The sequence below is a fragment of the Schistocerca gregaria genome, chromosome 4 (genome assembly GCF_023897955.1).
Source record: "Schistocerca gregaria isolate iqSchGreg1 chromosome 4, iqSchGreg1.2, whole genome shotgun sequence".
Lineage (NCBI taxonomy): Eukaryota > Metazoa > Arthropoda > Insecta > Orthoptera > Acrididae > Schistocerca > Schistocerca gregaria.
This window is the reverse complement of record NC_064923.1, coordinates 99,507,290-99,531,567: the sequence shown is the minus strand read 5'-3', so window position 1 is coordinate 99,531,567 and position 24,278 is coordinate 99,507,290. Positions and strand designations below refer to the sequence as shown.

General features: G+C 38.3%; 1 protein-coding gene across 1 annotated transcript in view; it reads right to left on the bottom strand.

The window, feature by feature from the left end:
• Positions 1-16,959, bottom strand: part of LOC126365878 (uncharacterized) — a 62,455-nt gene extending 45,496 nt beyond the window's left edge. The window contains exons 1-3 of the mRNA XM_050008575.1: positions 16,805-16,959; positions 16,345-16,620; positions 948-2,118 (exon numbers count right to left, since the gene is read on the bottom strand). Of these exons, the coding sequence (XP_049864532.1) occupies positions 948-2,118; positions 16,345-16,402 (1,229 nt within the window). The 5' untranslated portion in view covers positions 16,403-16,620; positions 16,805-16,959. The remainder of the gene's footprint in view (positions 1-947; positions 2,119-16,344; positions 16,621-16,804) is intronic.
• Positions 16,960-24,278: the final 7,319 nt, after the last annotated feature.

Genomic DNA, 24,278 nt, shown 5'->3' with positions numbered 1-24,278 from the left:
ATACCAACGTCATAGTCTCCAGTTGTTCAAGACATTTTTCCAAATCACTTTGTTATGGTGAAAGTAGCTGGGGGTAAAAGGGGAAAGAAAACTTTTCACTATGTTTGTATTATTTGGAATAATTGCAACAAAGAAAAAGGCAGGTGAAATACATGATATATTCACTGCCCATTCTGTGACGCAACTACCAAGCTGCCTCCACCATAGCTACAGGCTGATGAGCATAGAATTCTGTATAAATTTACAGGGAGGATTTTAATAAAAGAAGTTTAATATTTCTTGTCAATAAAAAATTTTGTAGCGTATTTTAAATAAAGGGTTGATAATTATATTCATAGAAATGTACGTAACACCAATACTAAGCTTACCAACATTTTACAAAACACCCAGTTTTCAATAGGGATCACCAAGATTCCAGGACTATTCTGCCCATTTTTATACAAAAGAAATTTGAGAGGTCAATCTAACCCCACATTAAGGGGTAACAGAGTTCTACAAAAACATAAAAAAAGGGGTCCGTCTTATCCGGGATGATAAATTTCATTGGCCTGTTGATAAATGTTAACACCAATTTTTTAAAAAAAATAACTAGAGGTGACCTACAAACCGGAGAAAATAGGAAAGCTGAACATTTATTCAGTACCCTTTCATGATGAAACTTAACTTCATGACAGATCAAAACTGTGAGACGGGCCAGGACTCAAAACCGGGACCACTGTATTTCATGCAAGTCGTGTTTGATATCTCAGTCAGTAGAGTACTTGTCCGTAACAAGCAATGATCCTGGATGTGTGTCCAGGCACTAACAATTTCAGTTATCATTATAGCTAATGATTCACCATGTTTATTGTAATGTGCAAGTATCACTTACCTCAGAGGGTCACATTTAGTGTTTAAATATAAAAATTGAGAATAAATACTATACATGTATGTATTGCAGTACTTACATTCTTAACAGTTTTCTTGAAGATATGACAATCTTCTTTCCATCATTAAATTTTGAATTCCTTGTTGAAGAATTACGACCTCTGTACAATACTGGAAACACACAACCTTTTGGCGATATGTTCTTTCTCTGAAACTTATGCCCACCATATTCATATCTGCATGAAACTTTCTTGTAATTTCTCAACAGTCTGGATTTAGCAAGCCGCCTGTCTATTTTGTATTTTGAAGCAGCACAGGACGGGCTTGTAGGTAAATCTGGTTTACCTTTACACACAACTGTTGGTAAAAGTTTTTGACTAAGTCCATATTTTTCTGGTCTATTCGAAGCTGGAGGAGAGTTCACTGAGAAATGCATCTGGGCATAGGAAGACTTCTTTTGCTTTTCTGACTTCTTTTTGATAATTCTGCCATCTTGTATTTCTGAATTTTTCTCAAGTGTTTGATACTGTTTGTGGATTAAAGCCTTTTGCAGTGCTCTGTTTACACACCATGATTTAGTTTTGTCTGGTATTCGCACAAGTTTTGTATCACTTACTCTGACCAGTTTGTTGTGAGAAATCTTTTTCATTAGCGAACAGTTTTCCACTTGTTTTGAACTTTGTATCTTGTCAGCACTACACCTATTCCATTTTTTATTTTGTGCTGCTAAAGTGCAATGATTATTGCTGCCTATGGGGTAGGTACTACTGTGAAAACTAGATTTCGTATTATGTGTGTTTGAAACAAGACTTCTCTCCCCAGACACAGACAAATTTGGCTTTGAGATTTCAGTGACTTTGCTTTCTTGCTTAGTACTGTCAGGCTGCGTATTTACCAATAAATGATTCGAGCGTTCCACAACATGAGAAAACTTTTTTGGATTAATATGAACACTAGTAGCAGTTCTCTGAAAATGTGGGTTCAGATACACACATTTACTAGCAGCAGGAAATGATCCACTACCTTCAGAAGACTGAGTAACTTTTTGCTGAACACTCTGGATATTATAATATTTATTATGTTTGCTGGCATCAGAACTTGAGCAGTTTCCTGTGTATCCAAGTGGAACACTTGCAATACCCACTTTATGATGCATTAAAGCTCCTGATGTTTTCAAAATTCGTGGGTTAACATATATAGTGTTCTTCCAAAGTCTGTCTCTGTCGATTAGAATCTTTGAGGCACGGAAAGCTGAAAAATAATAGTAGTAGTTATAAAAAATGCCACAAAAATGCAATAAAATAAGACTTCTCAAAAGCTATTTCACAAAGTTAGAGCTCTTCATATGGACAATCACACAAAATGAAAGAATGATTACTGCAGTGGTAGGTAAACTGATAGATCTGAATAAAAGTAAACATTTTTAACTCATTGGCTTCAAATACTTTACACGAATTATCATCCTTAGCAGTATTTGTATTTCTGGTTCTCTATATTTATCGCCATCGCCATTGCACATACAGGTAAATACTTTAAAAACTTCACACGCCAATGTATTTTTTGAAATGCAGACCTTTCTTTTAGTGTTGATTTGGCCATTTTAAGTATCACCTTCAATGGCTAAATTTAGTGTGTATTATAGAATACTACAATTCCCACTGGCAAATTGACAATCTTGGGAGAAAGAGATGCAAAGTCTTCGCTGAAATCTTAAATGGTTTTCTTCAAGCTGTCCCTCACTCAGGTCAACCAATACAAAGTGTTTATGATACAAAATTTCTGGGTTCTTATAGAGATAGTAAATGTAACTGGTTAAGCAACATTATTCATCTTTTAAAACTTAGCTCAGCTAATATTTGGTTAAAAGAGTTACTGCTTCAGTGTCCAAAGTAGATACCATTGGGGCTCCATACTTTGGCCGCTTTCATTTATTAATGTCATTCTGGAGAACGAACCTCCTTTAAAAAATCACTGCACAAAAGAGGCCACATAACAAGTAGCATCCATCATAAGCACTACCGCCAGTACTTATTTCAAAACATGCAGAAACTTTCAACCGCCTCACAGTATTTTATTTTTGTTTTGATGAATGCGATACTCAAATAACATTGGTTGTAATATCGTTCTTGTTTAAGTAAAATATTTCGTTGCAATGCACTCTAATAACCCACTGTGAAGAAATAACAGCTATATATAACACTGTTTAATCATACTGACTAATGTTAATATATCTGTAAAATAAGGCACAATTATGTAAGTTATTTTTTGAGCATGTTGTGTAATAGTATATGTTAAAATATCTTTGAAGCTTACATGCAAAATGCAAATTTGAAACTAAATTGAAGTGTATGGTTCTAATAACACTTAGTCGACTGTCACTAAATAAAAAATGGTGACAGCCTTATTTGGTTTTCGACGTATTACATCTTAGCAACAAGTCCAAATCTTTACATAGTAGGCACATGGTGCTCCACTTACCAGTAAAATAAATTAATTTGACACACATTAACAACTAATGTACAAGAAACAATTTTTTTCGAAATAAAACAAAATTCCAATCTTGAAAGATGCAAAATTCAAAAATTATTAAATCTGGAGATATTCAGCATTGTTATGAATATCGTCAATTAGCACATGTGAAGCCTTTAAGAAACTTAACAAAATGGTAGAAATTTTAGGTCTGCAAGTAAAATAGTTTGAGATGTAGTGGTTTTTAAGGTTTCAAAATTTAACAAAAATTGCATAATTTTGTAAGTTTTAAAAATTAATAACTCAAAACTGAAAGGTCTAAAATATTTTAATTTGGGATTATTTCTGCATCAACCATTACTACAAGTGTACAAAAAATTTTCAAAATCTGAGATGTAAAGAACCAGATCATTCATTAATCTCATGTGGACTGGTCCATTACCAAAAATTAACAGACAGAAGCAGAAGTCCAGTTGGAAAAGGTAATAAAAGAAACCCATCTACACCCTGTAGATCATTTTACAACAAATCACAGAAAATACTGACACAAATTCCTGCTTTTGCAAGTAACATACTATTAAGGGTATGATGTGCTTAAATTGTAGCACAGAATATCACTAACTGTTTTAACATGAATCCTAAATGGAAAGTGTGGCATTGCACTAAATGTGACAAGCAATGCCAAAACCCAAAGAAAAACATCAACAAAGACATAATTATTACAGTACTTTTAGAAGACTTATGTACTTAAAAATATAAATATTATGAGTACAAGCAACTAACAGACACAGTGGTAAGATAAAAAATGTGGAAAGTGCTTTAGTTTCACACCTGAACAGAATCCAAGTTCACAGTGACAGTTTTTGTCAGTTGACCAACTAGGAAAAACTTCAGAACAGCACTGGACAAAAACTGCAAGTAACAAAATATTAGTATCATCAGACAATCATGGATCTTGACTAGTTGCAACTATCAGTCAGCACAGTTCAAAGCAACCACAGCTGTGAAACCAATACCTCATTATCAGAAGTGGTGGTGGTGGTGGTGGTGATTTTGGCTTACGGCTACTCAACATTATGGTCATCAGCACCCTGACAAAACTTCAGCATGCAAACCTCATGGATGGTGACAAGGCTGTCCCCCACGTGCAGAGCAGTTTATGATGCATCAAAGCCTGCCTTCCTTCCCCGACAGTTTAGAGATGAGGCCCGATAGTTCACAAAATGTCACCACTCTCTTAACACTGGCATCAGTATTGGTGAGTATGGTGGGCAGATCTCTATCGACACTGTGGGTTATTTGTGATATTATTATATAAGACATGGTCTAAATATGCTGAATTGAAAGTGACATACCACAAACCCCACCAAGTGATGGATCCTCCCACCAGAGGCGGAAGCCATGCGTTAAACGGCTATGTCTGATGCACAGCCTGGTAAGCAGGACCCCCTTCCAGCAGTGTGGCTGACACTAAGTCCGCCATGCTTGTGTGGTCGATTTGAGCAACCAAAGCTTGTTTTCTGTCACCTTCAACCACACAGTCTCCTACTGATGAATGATGCATCTGTCAGAATGAGATGACTGTGTGGAATGGGATGGGGCATTGACAGGCAACACCATCCCGAGATGCTTGCTTGTTGACCATGTTTCCCTGTATCCAGATGTGGCCAGGTTCAAAGCAAAAGATCACCTCTTTGACACTGTGTTGGAGCCACTGTAAGAAATCTTGAACTAACTGGTCTACTGGGTACATTTGGTGAAGTGCTTGTAGCACAGTAAACGAGCCAGAACAGACAAGGAACCTTGTATGGTGATGACTGAATCCTATCCAGTGCCATCATAATCCAATACAACTCTACATCATAATTTATAAATTATTATGGAAGACACACATTGAAAACCTTATCAGGAAAATCAGCAGAACAACCAAAGACATTCTCTTGCTGGGCTCCATATGTATAAACAACAATGAAACTAAGGTACATACTTAATATGGAAGAAAAAGTTGTAAAAAACATAACCTGGAGTACTGTGTCAAGCTTAAAATTACTTTGGGGTTTCGAAGATACCAAGGCAGCAACACATTCCATCCATGGCTGTGTATTCAGAGGTCTGAGATCTATATCCTAGAGACAGTCAGCAGCACGTATCCCAAATGGCTTGGTCCCATGGGGACCATGCCTGAACAGCATTTTTAGTGCCTGTCAAACCAAAAGAACACTGCATCGAATCCAAAGTCATGGGCATCAGTCTCTGCACACAGACTCTGAACTGGACTAGTCTCAAAAGCGCCAGTCGATATCTGAAATGCCCTCATGGTGGACAGCATCTAACATCTTGAGGTAGAAAACACAGACTGATCCACAGACGACACTGCCACAATCTAAATGTGGTGGAACAAATGCCCTATAAAACTGCAGGAGGCAGCACCCGTCAGCTCCCCACACTTTTCCGCTAAGGCATTTCAAAATATTTAATGATTGGAAGTCCTTTGTTCATACGTCTTTCATGTGTGGGAGCAAAGTTAATTTTGAGTCAAATAATAAACTCAAAAAGCACAGTATTTCTTGAAAACTTAAAATATTTCCCGCCGCTGTGAGCATCGGTTGGTTAAAACTTCCAACAAGCATGGCTAAAACTGACACATGTAATCTTCTTCGGTGAGAACCAGAAAACAGTTGTCTTGGCTGAGGTTTTCAGCCTCCTGATCAGATGTAGCTACCTCATTATTATTGTACAATTGGAGGAAAAATAGAAGACTGCAAAGTCATCCACAAACAAAGAGCATTTGACAGGGCTCCTGACTGCAGAGGAATGCCATTGATGGCAATGGCAAAATGACACTGAGTACACTGCCTTGATTCTTCAGGTAGGTGGGATTATACTAGACATGGCCTACACCTCAACAGGAAGGGCAAGGGTAAACTGGCTGGGCTAAAGCAAAAAATGTAAGGGGGAGGCACTGCCATGAGTGGTAATATACCAGTGGTCATAGGAGTTGGAGCAGCACTTTTTTTTTTAGGACAGAACCAAGTGAAGTTCTGAGAAAAGTAAAAATTGAAACAAACCTTCAGTTTGATAAAGAAATCAAACAGCATAATCCTGCACATTGGATAAGTGAACATAGCTGTTGGTTAAAAATTTATAGCAATCAGCAGAAATTTTATTTCCACCTGATTTCATCTCAGTAAATGTGAAATGCCAACTATCTTTAGTGCGTCAAAATATTAGAGGGCTCAGAAGTAAAATTAATGAACTACGTATATGCACTGATGAATTAGAGTCATCAAACACTGTTGATATAATCTGCCTCTCTGAACATCATATGATCACTGGTATAGATATGTTAAACCTTACAGAATTTAAGTTAGCCTCCCACTTCTGTAGACAAATGATGGAGGAAGCAGGAGTTGTCACATTTGTTAAAAACAGTTTTAAATTGAAGAATATTGACATTAATAAATTTTGCTTAGAGCAGCACATAGAAGCATGTGCAACAGAGATAGAACTTCACAATAGGTCCATAATAGGCCATATACAGAGCACCTTCAGGAAATTTCAACCTGTTTATAAACAGTCTTTAAGATTTATTATCTAAAATTAAAAAAAAAAACAAAGAACTAGTGGTTGCTGGTGATTTTAATATAGATGTCCTGAAAAACACTGTCAGTAAACAGTTACTGAAACCAGTTACATTGTCATTCAGTTTAATTTCTACTGTAAATTTCCCAACTAGGGTATACAAATGTTCTAAGACTGCCATTGATAATATATTTATAGACAATTCTAGGCAACTAAGCCACATTACAAAAACAGTAGTAAATGGGCTATCTTACCATGATATGCAACACCTAACATTAAATTTTGAAAATTGTCAGGGTAAAAGATCTATCAAAACTGAGTACAGAAGGCCAATAAAACAGCCAAAAACTGAGAAATTTAGGAGATTGCTCAAAGAAATTAATTGGATGGATGTTTACAGCATCCAAGACACAAATGGAAAATACGAAACATTCATTAACAAAGTTAGCACCTTATTTGAAAATTGTTTTCCCCTGAAGGTAACTCAAATTAAGCTGAAGTCTATTAGAAACCATGGATCACACAAGGGATAAAGATATCATGTGAGACAAAAAGGAAACTATCTGATACATAGGGACACCCCTTTGATACTAGCATTATAGTCCAATACAAAAAAACTGCAAAATATTGAAGATTGACCAGAAATCTAAACACCTGCATGATGAGAAGAAGATAAATACATTCAGCAATAAAATAAAAATAATATGGGATATAGTTACATCAGAGACAGGTAGGACCAGAAATGAGGAGGAATAAATAGCTCTAAAAATAAATGAAAACCTGGTAACAAACTTGTGTTGCAAACCATTTAAACAAGTATTTTGTCTCTCTTATAGGTAGCATGGGGTTAAGTTCAGTAAATAATGCAATGGAATATCTGAGACCAGTGCACACAAGCAACCTCAGTAAAATGGAATCGATACTTACTTCACCCAAAGAAATAGAATCCATCATAAAGTCCGTGAAATCAAAGCATTCTAGTGGTTATGATAACATATCAACAAAGTTAATAAAAGAGTGTCATATCTTAAGTTATTTCTGTAATCAATCACTTGTCACAGGAACATTCCCACCCTAGCTTAAATATGCTGAATTTGTACCTCTCCACAAGAAAGGGGACAAAGAAATGCCGTCAAATTACCGACCGCTCTCACTTTTGCCTGCTTTTTCAAAAATCTTTGAAAAGTTTATGTTCAAGTGTCTACTTAAGCAGCTTAGTGAAAATAACATACTGTCAAAGTCACAGTTTGGGTTTCTTAAGGGTTCTGATACTGAGAAAGCTATTTACACTTACAGAGAAAATGTCTAATTCATTGGACAACAAATTAGAGGCAACTGGCATATTCTGTGACCTGTCAAAGGCGTTTGTGTGAATCACAGCATTCTTTTAAGAAAATTAAAATATTATGGAGTCACTGGTAGTGCTGCAAAGTGGTTTCAGTAATATCTTACTAATAGAAAACAAAGGGTGTCATTATGTAACACTTCAGCAGTAAGCAATCAGACATCATCTGACTGGGAAGAAATTACATGTGGTGTTCCCCAAGGTTCCATACTAGGCCCACTACCGTTTCTTATGTATATTAATGACCTGTCATCTGTTCCATTACCAGATGCCAAGTTTGTCTTATTTGCAGATGATACAAACATTGCAATAAATAGTAAATCAAATATAAATTTAGAAAGGGCAGCTAATCAAATTTTTACTGACATTAATAAGTGGTTCATAGCCAATTCACTGTTATTAAACTCTGAAAAGGCCCACTATATGCAGGTCAGAACTTACAGATTTGCTTCTGGTGTGTGTGTGTGTGTGTGTGTGTGTGTGTGTGTGTGTGTGTGTGTGTGTATAAAATATGACGAGATGGAAATAGGAGAAGTTGAGAGTGTAAAATTCTTGGGATTACAACTTTATGATAAATTCAGTTGGGAGCAACATACTAACAAACTGATAAAGCACCTAAACAAGTCTGTGTTTGCAATGCGAATGATGTCAGGCATATGAGATATAAATATATAAAAAAAACTCTCATATTTTGCTTATTTTCACTCCAATATCTCATATTTTGGGGTAACCCCACAAACAGAGAAAAAAATTTTTAGAGTACAGAAGCGTATAATAAGAGTTATGAGTAGTACGAGGGTCGGTCAAAAAGTAATGCCTCCCATTTTTTTTCTACTTAAAAAAATTAAGTTAAGTGAAAAATTTGAATTTGGCGCCATTCCTCAAACCTTCTTCTGCAGTCCACTGCAGTAGTAACTTTCTGTGTCAACAGGTGGCAGCACAGCAAAAGTTTGTAAGATGGCCGACATCGATGTTCGTTTGAGACAGCGTTGTGTGATTGAATTCTTGAATGCAGAAGGTGAAACGCCCATACGCATTCATGAAAGACTGAAGAAGGTGTATGGTGTTGTGACAGTGGATGTCAGCACTGTTAGACGATGGGTTCGTCGTTGTAAGGAAGCTGAAGGGCAAACACCGTTGACTGACGAAAAGCGGAGCGGCAGGCCGGTGAGTGCAGTGACTCCACACAACATTCAGCAAGTTGATGACATCATTCGTGGTGACCGTCGGGTGACTGCAGATGAAGTGTATCGCATTATTTCTCTTAGTAAACGCAGTGTGATCACGATTATTAAACAATTGGGGTACTCAAACGTTTGTTCACGGTGGGTTCCAAGAATGTTAACCGATCAGAATAAAGAGGCAAGGAAAACAATAGCCTCCCAACACTTGCAGCGCTTCCGTTTGGAGGGAGATGAGTTTCTGAAAAAAATTGTGACCGGGGACGAAACATGGGTGCATTTTTTTGAACCCGAATCAAAGAGGCAGTCAATGGAGTGGCGTCACACAAGCTCGCCGAGGAAGAAAAAATTCAAAACTGTGCGATCGGCAGGGAAAGTTATGGCAACAGTTTTCTGGGATACAGAGGGTGTGATTCTGGTCGATTTTTTGGAGCAGGGATGCACAATAAATTCTGTTCAATACGTCACAACCCTCAAAAAACTTAAAGCACGTCTTCAGCGAGTTCGCCCAACAGAATCAATGGCAGATGTTCTTCTTTTGCATGACAATGCAAGACCACACACCAGTCGTCACACCTCTGACGAGATTGTCAAAATTGGATGGGAAGTTTTGCCTCATCCCCCATACAGCCCTGACCTGGCACCATCAGACTTCCATCTGTTCGGGCCACTAAAAGAAGCTCATCGTGGGATTCATTTTGAAGATGAGGAGGCCGTCAAAACATCCGTGCGTCAATGGCTTAGGAAGCAGAGCTGTGATTTTTACCGTGCTGGGATACCTGCCCTTGTTCAAAGATGGACCAAAACTGTAGAGATGGGCGGAGATTACATTGAAAAATGACAAAATGATCCTCAATGTTGTGGTTTTCAACCTATGTAATTGCATTTAAATTTCCTGACAATTAAACGTAGAAAAAAAAAATAGGAGGCATTACTTTTTGACTGACCCTCGTATAAATCCAAGACCATCATGTTGATACCTATTCAAAGAACTGGGCATATTAACCACAGCTACTCAGTATATGAAGTTTGTTGTAAATAATACATCTTTTTCCAACTAACTGCTTAGTACACAGTATCAATACTAGGAATAAGAACAATATACATAAAGATTTAAAATCACTTACTCTTGCCCTGAAAGGAGTCCAATATTCAGCAACGCATATTTTTAATAAGTTACCAGCAACCCTTAAGAGTTTAGTTTCAGACAAGGCACAATTTAACATAATTTGAAAGAATTTTGGTGGTCAACTCCTATTCTATCCATGAGTTTGTCAACAAGTGCAGTAGACCATTTTAATGAAAATTTATTACACTTTAATTTTTGACAGTACTTGGTTGTAACAGCCAAGTAATTACCTACCGTGTGAATGACGGATGTAAGGAAAGCACATGTAAGTCTTACGTCTGTAAATAGTGGAAGTTTAATTCTAAATCTTGTACATAATCTGACTGTTCTTAACTGAAGATCACTGAAGTGAATAATTTACTGTAATTTTTGACAATACTTGGTTGTAGTAGCCAAGAAACTAGCAAATGTCTGAATGATGGATTTAATTAAAGCAGATCTAAGTATTAAACCTTTATATATTAGAAGCTTGAATTTAATTCATATACATAATTTTACTGTTTATTGACTGAGGATCATTAAAAATAATGAAATTTTGTAATGTGTTTAACATATTCCACACCCAGGAGGAGTCCCACTTTTATGGGTCTGTGGAATGAATAATTACTCTAATCTTTCTCTTGAACATAGCAGTCAGACAAGGCATCACCAACATGATACTGAAAGAACTGGTCCTCAAGGATTATTCATGAAGTTGGTAAAAGATGATATACCTCCAAGTAACATTGTATGCTTTTTCGAGATTAAAAAACACACAAACCAAATGGTTTCGGTGTAAGAAGGCTACCTCCAGTAGGATTGGAACAGCAGCACCTGAAACTGCGCTGTTAGCAGCTCAGGTGACCTCGGGATCAGGCAGCCAGACGAGGTGGTGGTTGACTATGTGTTCAAGAGTATTATCCATACAACTGGTAAGGGGTAGGCTACATGCTGGTAACTGTTAGGGATGCTACTGTTGTGCCTGGTTTCCTCAATGGAATTAATATTGCCCCCTTCACACCAGATCAACTGAAACCATAAAGGAGCTATTCTTTCACTTCACAACACAAATGATGGAGCACGGCATAATGGATCTCATCAGGTCTTGGAGCAGTCTCTCTGGCCACAGACAGAGCTGATTTTAGTTCCCACAAGGAGAATGGAAGGTTGTAGACTACTTCATTACACAAGAAGAAATGGAGCTTCCTCATCTACGCAGTCCTACAAACCACCTGAAATGCAGGCGCTTGTCTGGATGACGCAGGGACTGCAAGTGTTCAGCTAAAACATGAGCCATGCCATGTCTAGGTGAGTTCACCAAGACCACTTTTCAACAAAGCCAAAAAGGGTTGTGTACTGCCCTTGCACGAAATCCACCTTACTGATTCCTGGACTTCTGCAGTGGAATTGGACCAATTAATGGATATTGCGAACTACTCCTAGGAATCCCTCTTCTGTTCTTTTATCAGTCGGGCCACATGTGCTCTTGCATAAAGGTATTCTGTAGCTGGATGGTGTTTGAAATTCTGTAGAGCTGTTCGTCTGGCTCTTTTTTTTTCCTTGTGGTTTTAGGGCGCACAACTACAATGGTCATTAGCGCCCTGACTAATTTAGGAATGTACCGCGAGGCACAAGGTTAAAACAGCAACTAAAAGGGACAACACTATAAAAGACGTATTAACAGACATAGGATTAAAAAACTACAGCATAATCAAACGTCCTTAGACAGGTGTGTCAAGTTGATAAAACGAAGAACGCGAGCAGCAGCTCCTGGGTCATCCGCTAAAATGGCATCCAGAGTACATGGCAGGCCAAGATCAAGACGCAGCGTAGTAAAATCCGGACAGGACGTTAAAATGTGGCGGACCGTCAGCAATTGCCCACATGGACAGAACGGCGCCTTCACTGCCGTCTGCAGATGGCGATGGCTGAACTGGCAGTGTCCAATTCGTAGCCGGGCCAAAACGACCTCCTCCCGCCGAGAAGGACGTGAGGACGACGTCCAAGCTACGGGAAGAGGTTTCAAGGGCCGAAGCTTGTTGTCCCTAAGTGCAGCCCAATCGGCATGCCACAGCGATAAAATGCGCCGACAAATGATCGTGCTACAATCTGATGAAGGGACACAACAAGAAGCCGTCCGAGGCTGGAGGGCCGAAGCCTTGGCCGCGGCATCAGCAGTTTCGTTCCCAGGGATACCGACATGGCCTGGAACCCACATAAAGCTAACTGGAGACCCGTCGTCCACCAGCTGCTGAAGAGAGTGTTGGATCTGGTGCACGAAAGGGTGAACCGGATACGGATCACTGAGGCTCTGGATAGCGCTCAGAGAATCGGAGCAGATGACATAAGCAGAATGTCGGTGGCGGCAGACGTAAAGAACAGCCTGATAGAGGGCAAAGAGCTCAGCTGTGAAGACCGAACAATGGCCATGTAGCCGGTATTTGAAACTTTGTGCACCGACAATAAAAGAACACCCGACCCCGTCATTGGTCTTAGAGCCATCCGAATAAATGAAGGTCATATTAATGAACTTCGAATGAAGTTCGACAAAACGGGAGTGGTATACTGAACCGGGGGTAACCTCCTTTGGGAGCGAGCAGAGGTCAAGGTGAACGCGAACCTGAGCCTGGAGCCAAGGTGGCGTGTGGCTCTCGCCCACTCTAAAGGTTGCAGGGAGCGAAAAATCAAGGTGTTGAAGGAGACGACAAAAGCGAACTCCAGGGGGTAACAGGGCAGAGACATACAACCCATATTGACGGTCAAGAGAGTCGTCAAAAAAGGAACGATACGATGGGTGGTCGGGCATAACCTAACCTAACCTAACCGGTGGTCGGGCATTGACAGTAGCAGACAGGCGTAACGACAAAGAAGCATATCGCGCTGGTAGGTGAGTGGCAATTCACCGGCTTCAGCATGAAGACTATCGACTGGACTAGTATAAAATGCTCCGATCGCAAGCCGTAAACCCCGATGTTGTATGGAGTTGAGGCGGCGTAAGATGGACGGCCGTGCAGAGGAGTATACAAAGCACCCATAATCCAGCTTGGAGCGGATGATCGACCGATATAGGCGAAGTAAGACAGTTCGATCCGCTCCCCACGACGTGCCACTGAGAACACGGAGGACATTTAGAGAACTGGTACAACGGGCAGCCAAATATGACACATGTGGAGACCAACTAAGTTTCCTGTCAAATGTAAGACCTAAAAATTTTGTTGTCTCCACGAATGGGAGAGCAACGGGGCCGAGTCTTAAGGACGGTGGGAGAAACTCTTTGTAGCGCCAAAAGTTAATACAGACCGTTTTCTCGGCAGAAAAACTGAAGCCATTGGCGACACTCCAGGAGTAAAGACGGTCAAGTGAACGCTGAAGAGAGCGCTCCAGGAAACATGTACGCTGCGCGCTGCAATAGATGGTAAAATCGTCCACGAAAAGGGAGCCCGATACATCATCTGGGAGGCAATCCATTATTGGATTGATCGCTATGGCGAAGAGAGCGACACTCAAAACGGAGCCCTGTGGCACCCCATTTTCCTGGCAAAAGGTGTCTGACAGGACAGAACCCACACGTACCCTGAGCTGTCGATCCATTAAAAAGGAACGAATAAAAAGAGGGAGGCGACCGCGAAAGCCCCATGTATGCATGGTGCGGAGAATGCCCGCTCTCCAACAGGTGTCTTAAGCCTTCTCCAAATCAAAGAACACAGCCGCGGTCGGGCGCTTCCACAAGAAGTTATTCATAATGAAGGTCGACAGGGTAACAAGATGGCCAACAGCAGCCTGCATTTGGACCGCACTTCCTTAACTCTTGTGCAGTATACTACTGCATCCAGTTTCAATAAGCTACCACAAGAGTTCAAAAACCTAAGCAGTAATCCACACACTTTCCAATCTAAAATGGAAAGTTTCCTCATGAGTCACTCCTATTCCGTTGAGGAGTTTCTTGAAAAATTAAGCTGATTCTTATGTTTGCCGATTGCATTTACTTACACATATGACTTATCTTCCTTGGGTTTATGAACATTTTATTTTATCTATTATTAGTCTTATGTTGTAATTTCATATGCTGACATATTCCACGGCCTTTGATATTTGCTCCTATAGAACTAGACATGTAAATAAATTAAAATTCGACAGGTTTTTTGAGGCATGTTTTTAAAGAATTTCCATATAAATATGCAAAGTAATTGACAAAGCCTTCAAAAACCAAAGTTTCAAGCAGACAATATCCATGTCATACCACAGAGCCAACCAATTTTAAAAATCAAGTTATATTGTTTTACAACGTATACAATAGCTCTATAGACTGGCCATGACAGATTAGACCATGTTAAATCTAGGAATAAGAATAAAAAAGGCCACTGTGGAATCCAAAAAAGCACAGAACCAGTTTTGCGACAGGAGTCAGCACATGATGTTACCATCCTCATCTGGATGGTACATTATCTGAAGGAGGCCTACTACTAGAGGATAGAACCAATTATACTTTTACTCAATGACTGTGCAATTTAAACTTTCTTACTAATTTTAAATATGATCAAGGTCCAATAGCAACTCAGTTTTTGGGCAAAGCGTAGTTGAATAATACCAAAAACAGCCACCGGCTTGAGAAAATTACTTTCTTCAGTAACATCTGTAAGACCTTCTGACTACTAGATGACAAATGGTTCAAAAATTAACATAGGTGATCAAATGACTCATATTCAATATTCAGCTTCAAAATATATGAACTCTTATAGCACACTAATTGCATGCCACAAAAAGATGCAGGTAACTTGTGTATCTGTTTGCTCATTAATTATCTTACAAATAACACTGCCTAGCCTACCATTGTTAACTGTGACAGGAAATGTGTAAAACATTAAAAACAACATACAACACAATCAGACCAGAAAATTATCTACCCATATCATTGTGTGGTTAATGATTTTAGACAATTACACACAAGTAACAAAACTATGTGAATCTGTATCATCCTCATCTCTTGCCCACAGGCAATCTTTCAGTGAGGAATATACTTTTATACAAATGGTTTCAAAACAGCAGAAAACAAGTACTTAGTGCTCTGTTCAGGGACTTACAGGTAATGAACCCATTAGGGCTACTGAGTATTTTCTGTATAGTATCTAAATCCCAAAAACAATAAAAAAATTCTTCAGACACTTTAATAAACCAAAATGTTTGTCTCATTACTTGGTGAGAAAATTTAACTACTCTGTTTAGCAACCATCTGTGTATTACAATGGTAGATTGCAAAATTCACAGCTATCGAGTAAAGCCCATTTCATCCACTAATAAGAAAAGAAATAGAAACTTAAGTGACGAGTCAATTCGGTGACAACCATCGTGAATTTTATGGGGGAGTTGGATTCAACCTAGTTCAACTACTAGCTTGACTATGCTCTAAATTGCAATATCAATGGCATGAAATGTTAGTTAATAAATTACACATTGATAATTGCTATCGGATTTACATCCCAACCCCCAACTATAACTGAAAATAGTAACTCACGATTTCCATCGTAATTTCAAAATCATAGGCACTATCTCTCTAAATAATACACCAAATTAACTGATGTATTTGAACAGCTAAAAACTGATGTAACATTTCTGTTTGTATGCGACCAGGATGCTACAAATCTTGAGACACCGAAGAACTATCTCAATGAAAACCTAAAGCGTAATTACTCAAATACGACAAAATGAAAAAATAAAATGAAATCACTGAAGAATTATCCAATAACTCAAAAAATATATAGTAGAAACAAGCAAAATAATGTACAAATACTTACTATTGCCTACACAGTGTGTGTTCTCCATTTTTAATTTCGATATACTTTGGTTCGACATTCGCTATGCAGTTCCCTCAGCTTGACACAGCAACAGTTGTATTACAAACGCAGACACTAGTGAATGAACCCAAATCTTATTTTTTGCGTCACAATACCGCAAGGTTTTCAATTAATTCCATTAATTAGCATTTGTTCAAACTGCCCATACGCTCGATGCACTCCATATGGATGGTATAACATGAAGTTGCCCAACACACCTCCCACAAAGGACACAATCTGTCAAAGATCAAAATGACATGAGGGGAAAAAAGTTATTCTTGGTTCCCACCAAAGTTCTTCACCATCTAAAAAAACCCAGAGCCAACCAAATCATATTTTACAATCTGAGGAGATAGCATAAATATTTATTATACGTGTATATCCGAGAGCTGTTAAAAGTTAAACAAAATTTAATAACTACCATATTGTGCAAGATATTTAAAATGAGAAAAATTATCCATTTCGTTTATCATTATTACGACAGAAACTTAACGCTTTGAACTCCTGGGATTATTTTTGATATGGATGGCACGACTACGTTAAGACATGAAATCATTCACGCAGTGACACTTCTTCCTGACATCACTATGACGTGTACATACACAGTTTCGACCGTAGGGGATGTTTATCGAATTTCACGGTCGAATCGACATGGAGCGCGGTTAGCACGAAGCTACGTGGTATACTTCACAGTCTAACATAATAGTCGTGACACTTCGTCTCGATTTTGTTGCATAAAGCGCCCCAAGCGGCCGGTAGTTTGAACTGTGAGTTCGTTGTCATCGTGAAAGTGAATAGTGATTGTTTATTTTGATTTATACAATTGTTTTTACCATCGGGAGCGTTTGAAGCGCAATAAATTGCAGCAGCAACAGGAAGGAGACACCACAGCTGTCTTTTTAAGGTTTCCTGAGGATCCTGAGAGATATATACCATCATGTTACTAAACTGCATCGTCAGGATTCACTTGCAAACTATACGTGTATAAATGATGAATGTTTCGTTTTAGGAGCAGAAAATGGCTAGATAATAGCAGACGAGAAGACCTTATGAAGAAAGACCCAGTTTACCTATATAATAATATTAGGTTTTGTTCGCTACATTTCGAACAAAACCAGTTCATGAATGCAGACAATAAAAACTCGTGTGGAATGCAGTACCCACGCTGTTTGACAATCCAAATAAGCCACCACAACTGACGATGAAGAGGAAATTGCCACAAAGATTCGACAGTCAATCTAAAGCTGTAAAACAGTCCTATGCCACAGAAGCAGCCAGTTCAACTCTCCATGTATCAGTGTCAGATTCGTGTGAATCATCAACACAGACATGCTTTGACGATGAAGTGGTTAGAATAAGTGCAGCTGTTCTTGTCTTACAAAAGCGTGTAAAGTGTCAGAATGTGCACATCGCTAGACTTCGAGCGAAACTATTACGAGACAAGGAAAGTGGCTGCAGACATATTGTTTGAAAATTATTCAAATATTTGGTTTTTCGTGAAATGTAATGTAGTAAGCTCATTACAATATTTTCAGCATATTTTTCCCACTATTTGGCAGTTGCTAGTCCCACTTAGAATAATATAAAGATGAAGGTCGCAACATGCGACAATGACAAACACAGTAGGCCTACAGAAAGATTAACGAGCTGTCGATCGCTTTTGCATGCAGAGGTACGTGTCTGTGCTTCTTACATGTGAATCTGTGTGTTTATATCCTTTTGATATCACCGTGGCAATTCTGTCCAATGTCACAAGTGTTTCTTCACGAATGTGTCGTAGCTTGCCACTCTATTCATGGTTTTTATCCATACTTGCGCTTATTTTAGAACCATTTTTAGAAATATATATGCCTTCTGATACTACACAAACTCTTGTAGGCAAGAAAATAACTCGAATAATTCGGAAATTATTTAGGAAATGGATGCAAACAATCATTATGCTTACGACGCGTCTGACGTTCACCTTACCTGCCTCTTGGAGCGCTAGTGTCACTCCATCTATCAAAGGGCAACAACTTTTACAGCAGTGAGTATCGCGACTGTTATGTTAGACTGTGGTATACTTGCTGTCAAAAGTTAATAACTATTAGAAATATTGCCACTGGTCGCTGTTTCAAATACTCATCAATTTCAAGTAATAAACTGCAGCTAATCAGGATATGCATTTCAGAAATACTGTCTCCAATTTGCACAGTAGTAGTGTATGCCTCATAACGGTCAATAAATGGAAACTGATTTAAAGATTACACACCAGTGGATAAAGCACATCTTACCTCATCTTATGCGATTTGACCTCTTTATTGACTTCTTTTTAACTGCACTGTTCATTCTTTTGAGGAGCATATGCATAACGTTATGTCGACTAGTCACGTACACAAAATTAAACATACTTCGCACAACAAAACAGTAAATGTAGTATTACTATAAGACTATCAAAGAACCATAAAAAGATTGTAATTACGGAGTATAGTTGTCACTGTGGTAAACATTCTTGTACACAAATTAAAGTGGCAACTCATTATTTTCAATTGATGCATTAACTGCAATTTTGAAAACTATTGTTGCCTTTTCTTTTTTTGAAAGTAAGAGCCAACCAACTTCACACTAGTTATTTCCATGTTTTTTTTCTTTTTTATGAAAAGTGCTTATCAGTAAGCTCTCTCAATGGTAAAAGTGTGCTTGTTGAGTGAAATACAGGGTGTTACAAAAAGGTATGGCCAAATTTTCAGGAAACATTCCTCACACACAAATAAAGAAAACATGTTATGTGGACATGTGTCCGGAAACGCTTAATTTTCATGCTAAGAGCTCGTTTTAGTTTCGTTACTATGTACTGTACTTCCTCAATTCACCGCCAGTTGGCCCAATTGAAGGAGGGTAATGTTGACTTCGGTGCTTGTGTTGACATGCGACTCATTGCTCTACAGTACTAGCATCAGTACGTAGCATCAACAGGCTAGTGTTCATCACGAACGTGGTTTTGCAGTCAGTGCAATGTTTACAAATGCGGAGTTGGCAGATGCCCATTTGATGTATGGATTAGCACAGGACAATAGCCATGGCGCGGTACGTTTCTATCGAGAGAGATTTCCAGGACGAAGGTGTCCCGACAGGAAGACCTTCGAAGCAATTGGTCGGCGTCTTAGGGAGCACGGAACGTTCCAGCCTATGACTCGCGACTGGGGAAGACCTAGAACGACGAGGACACCTGCAATGGACGAGGCAATTCTTTGTGCAATTGACGGTAACCCTAATGTCAGTGTCAGAGAAGTTACTGCTGTACAAGGTAACGTTGACCACGTCACTGTATGGAGAGTGCTATGGGTGAACCAGTTGCTTCTGTACCATGTACACCGTGTGCAGGCACTATCAGCAGCTGATTGGCCTCCACGGGTACACTTCTGCGAATGGTTCACCCAACAATGTGTCAATCCTCATTTCAGTGCAAATGTTCTCTTTATGGATGAGGGTTCATTCCAAAGTGATCGTTATCTAATTGTAAATTTTCATAATCAACATGTGTGGGCTGACGAGAATCCGCAAACAATTGTGCAATCACGTCATCAACATAGATTTTCTGTGAACGTTTGGGCAGGCATTGTTGGTGATGTCTTGATTGGGCCCCATGTACTTCCACCTACGCTCAATGGAGCACATTATCATGATTTCATACGGGATACTCTACCTGTGCTGCTAGAACATGCGCCTTTACAAGTACGACACAACATGTAGTTCATGCACGATGGAACTCCTGCACATTTCAGTCTACGTGTTCGTATGCTTCTCAACAACAGATTCGGTGACCGATGGATTGGTAGAGGTGGACCAATTCCATGGCCTCCACGCTCTCCTGACCACAGCTCTCTTGACTTTCATTTATGGGGGCATTTGAAAGCTCTTGTCTACGCAACCCTGGTACCAAATGTAGAGACTCTTCGTGCTCGTATTGTGGACGGTTGTGATACAATACGCCATTCTCCAGCGCTGCATCAGCGCATCAGGGATTCCATGCGACGTAGGGTGGATGCATGTGTCCTCGCTAACAGAGGACATTTTGAGCATTTCCTGTAACAAAGTGTTTGAAGTCACTCTGGTACGTTCTGTTGCTGTGTGTTTCCATTCCATGATTGATGTGATTTGAAGAGAAGTAATAAAATGAACTCTCACATGGAAAGTAAGCATTTCCGGACACATGTCCACATAACATATTTTCTTTCTTTGTGTGTGACGAATGTATCCTGAAAGTTAGGCCGTACTTGTTTGTAACACCCTGTATATTCTAATTTGTGCGAAAAAGTATAACTCACTGCAGGAAGAAGATCTTATTCTTTTGCACTCAAAACAACTGAAACAAGGAGAAGAGACAGAAACCAGTGCCACAATATATTTCACCTGGGTAAGTATTTTAATAGAAGATCTTCCTAAAAAAAATATCTTTTCAAATAAATAGCTTGTAAATTTTCTTTTAGAGATGGCAAAGAATAAGTTACCTTTTAATCATTTTTCAATTGTGTCAGTCTTTTCCATGCTTTTTATTCTGAGTGGTACTTGGTATGTTTTACCAGATGATCAACATGTTTTGAATATTTACTAGCATTTGCATGTTTCATTAATAATTTTTAAATTACTGACAACTGCCTCTGAAATCCAGGATAGAGCGCCCTTTATTAAGACAAGTCATAGTTTAACATTGTTACCAAAAATCTCAAATTGTACTTGACCAATTTTTCGACGATACTCCAATAAACATTCAAATCGACATAGGCTACATATGTGAAGACATATAGTAGTTCAATGTTGTTACCAAAAATCTCGGATTGTTTACATTGTAACCAAAAATCGCTAAAAGTGCTTGACCAACTTACACCACATTTGCTCTAATAAACCTTCAGACAGACATAGACTACATAAATTTAATATATATAGTATATAAATGTATAGATGATACACAGAAGGGAAACATTGTTATCAATACAACATTTAGCATTGTGTTGTGTTAAGCTGCTTCAGTTTTTTGCACTATACTTTAATAAACTTTTACATGGATGTAGGCACACATTTTAATATATATATATATATATATAAGTAACACATGTATACACACACACACACACACACACACACACACACATATATATATATATATATATATATATATATATATATATGGGAACATTATTGGTAAATAATTTCCATCGGATTTTTTAAACCATGCTCTAACAAATAATTTGGACTCACATAGGCTATATCCTATTCAACATATGTAATGCATAAATATGTGTATCATATAACAGAAAACCATCATTAGCCAAGATGTCTTAGAAAGTTCTTGGCAATTTACTTCAAATTTTTATGTGATATCCTAATAAACATTTGGACTGGCTTAAGCAACAGTTTTTTAATATGTGTGGCATATAAACCTATGTATAAGATTTATATTACTGTATGAGGACAAGTTGTAGTTTAACCCTGTTACCAAAAATCTCATAAAGTTATAGACTGATTTACTGCAAATTTTTACATTATTTTCCGTTAAAAATTTGGAGCTACATTGTTTAAAATTTACACACACACATACAATATTAAGGCAAAGCATTGTTTACATTGTAACCAAAAATCGCTAAAAGTGCTTGACCAACTTACACCACATTTGCTCTAATAAACCTTCAGACAGACATAGACTACATAAATTTAATATATATAGTATATAACTGTATAGATGATACACAGAATGGAAATATTGTTATCAATACAACATTTAGCATTGTGTTGTGTTAAGCTTTTTTAATTAGCAAAAATCTTGAAAGATTTTGACCAATATACTTCAAATTTTTATGTGATAGTCTAATAAAATTTGTATGGCCATAGATCATATTTTTGAAGTGTCTTGCGGTAGCGTTCTCGATTCCCACTCACGAGGTCCTGGGCTAGATTCCCGATGGGGTCAGGGATTTTCTCTGCCTTGTGATGACTGGATGTTGTGTGTTCTTCATCATCATTTCATCATCATTGACTCGCAAGTCGCCAAAGTGGCGTCAACTAAAAAAAAAGGACCTGCAATATGGCAGCCAAAGTTCCCCGCATGGAGCCTCCTGACCAACAATGCCATACAATCATTTCATTTCATATCTTTGAAATATTATAATATATATATATATAATATATATAATAGGCAAATGTTGTTATCAAAAATCTGAAATAGTTTTTGTACGATTTGGTTGACTTTTTGCACAATACTCTAACAAATATTCAGAAACACAGACAGAGCCCATACATTTTTAGTTAAATTCCTCTGTGAAAAGGAAAATGCTGTGCTGTGAAGATATGTGGTTTAATTTTCTTCCTCACAGCAAGTTTTAACTATGATGTCAGGGCATTTAAATTATCATAAAAATTGTTTTTCTTATTTATGATCTTTTTCTTATATGTAATTTTAAATAAAATGTATATAACAACATTTCACTGTTTTGTTTTACTCCATGCAGTCAGCTTTGACAGCAGAATTGTATTTATGGCTTATCAGATTGTGATTTATTTATTACTTAGCGTATGTGGGTCAGATTGTGATAAATGAAATGTCGTGTGACGAGGGCGTCCCGTCGGGTAGACCGTTCGCCTGATGCAAGTCTTTCGATTTGACGCCACTTCGGCGACTTGTGCGTCGATGGGGATGAAATGATGATGATTAGGACAACAACAGCCAGTCCCTGAGCGAGGAATCGAACCCAGGCCCTTTGGATTGACAGTCTGTCACGCTGACCACTCAGCTACCGGGGGCGGACCTGATTATGATTAGAATACTACTATGGAATTTGAAACATCTGAAACTTTGCAATCCCAACCATTAGCAGATTAAAACAATATGAAATACGGTCATTTGAGACCCTATCCTCACAGATCCATCAGTTGGAGATGCCTCTCTCTGTGCAATAACTAAACAACTAGCTCCCAGAATCAAATATTTTTTTAATTTTGCCTTTTCTCTAATTATTAATTATATGAATGTTTTCTTTTCCTTGTTAGTAATAATAAATTTGTACATTGCCACAGATGATGGCAAAGATAGGCTTTAAAATTTACGTTTATAACACAAGAGCAACAGTCAGAGAATATTCAATTGTTTAACAACTTTGTTTCAATTTTTCTTGAGAGTTATGTTTTACATCCCACACAAAAAGGACGTGTAATTTTTACTTGTCCACTAACAATGTGTGTAGTAAATTCTGTGGGTGAATAAAAGAAAATATACATGTTAAAAGTTATCAAAGCCACAAAATATTCTTATTTATTACGCTAATACTCGTTCACAAGCGTGACCTTCGCCTGAAATCATAAGAAGAGGCAGTAATTTCTTCCATCCTGGAAGACCTCTTGAAATATATGTGTGCTAATAATCAGGATTTAGTGGATGGACTGCATGATCGGTGATGATGATGATGAGTCCCATACTCCGTTTACCGAGCGTAGGGGAGCGACGCGGGAGACCCGCGCCGCCATACTAGGCAAGGTCCTAGTGGAGGTGGTTTGCCATTGCCTTCCTCCGACCGTAATGGGGATGATTGATGATGATGATGAAGACGACACAAACACCCAGTCATCACGAGGCAGGTGAAAAATCCCTGACCCCGCCGGGAATCGAACCCGGGACCCCGTGCTCGGGAAGCGAGAACGCTACCGCGAGACCACGAGCTGCAACAACAGAAAATTAGAGGTAAATTAATGATATCATCGTAACACAATTGTGAGTTCTGTTGCATATATATGTGTGTAGCAATTGGACAATTGCCTTTTTGTTAAGCCCCAAGTTTGCTGCAACTTTCAGTCATTCTAAAAATCTATATCGATAGAGTAAGAGAAATTATTATGATACATTATTCAATTTTGTGGCTTTAGTA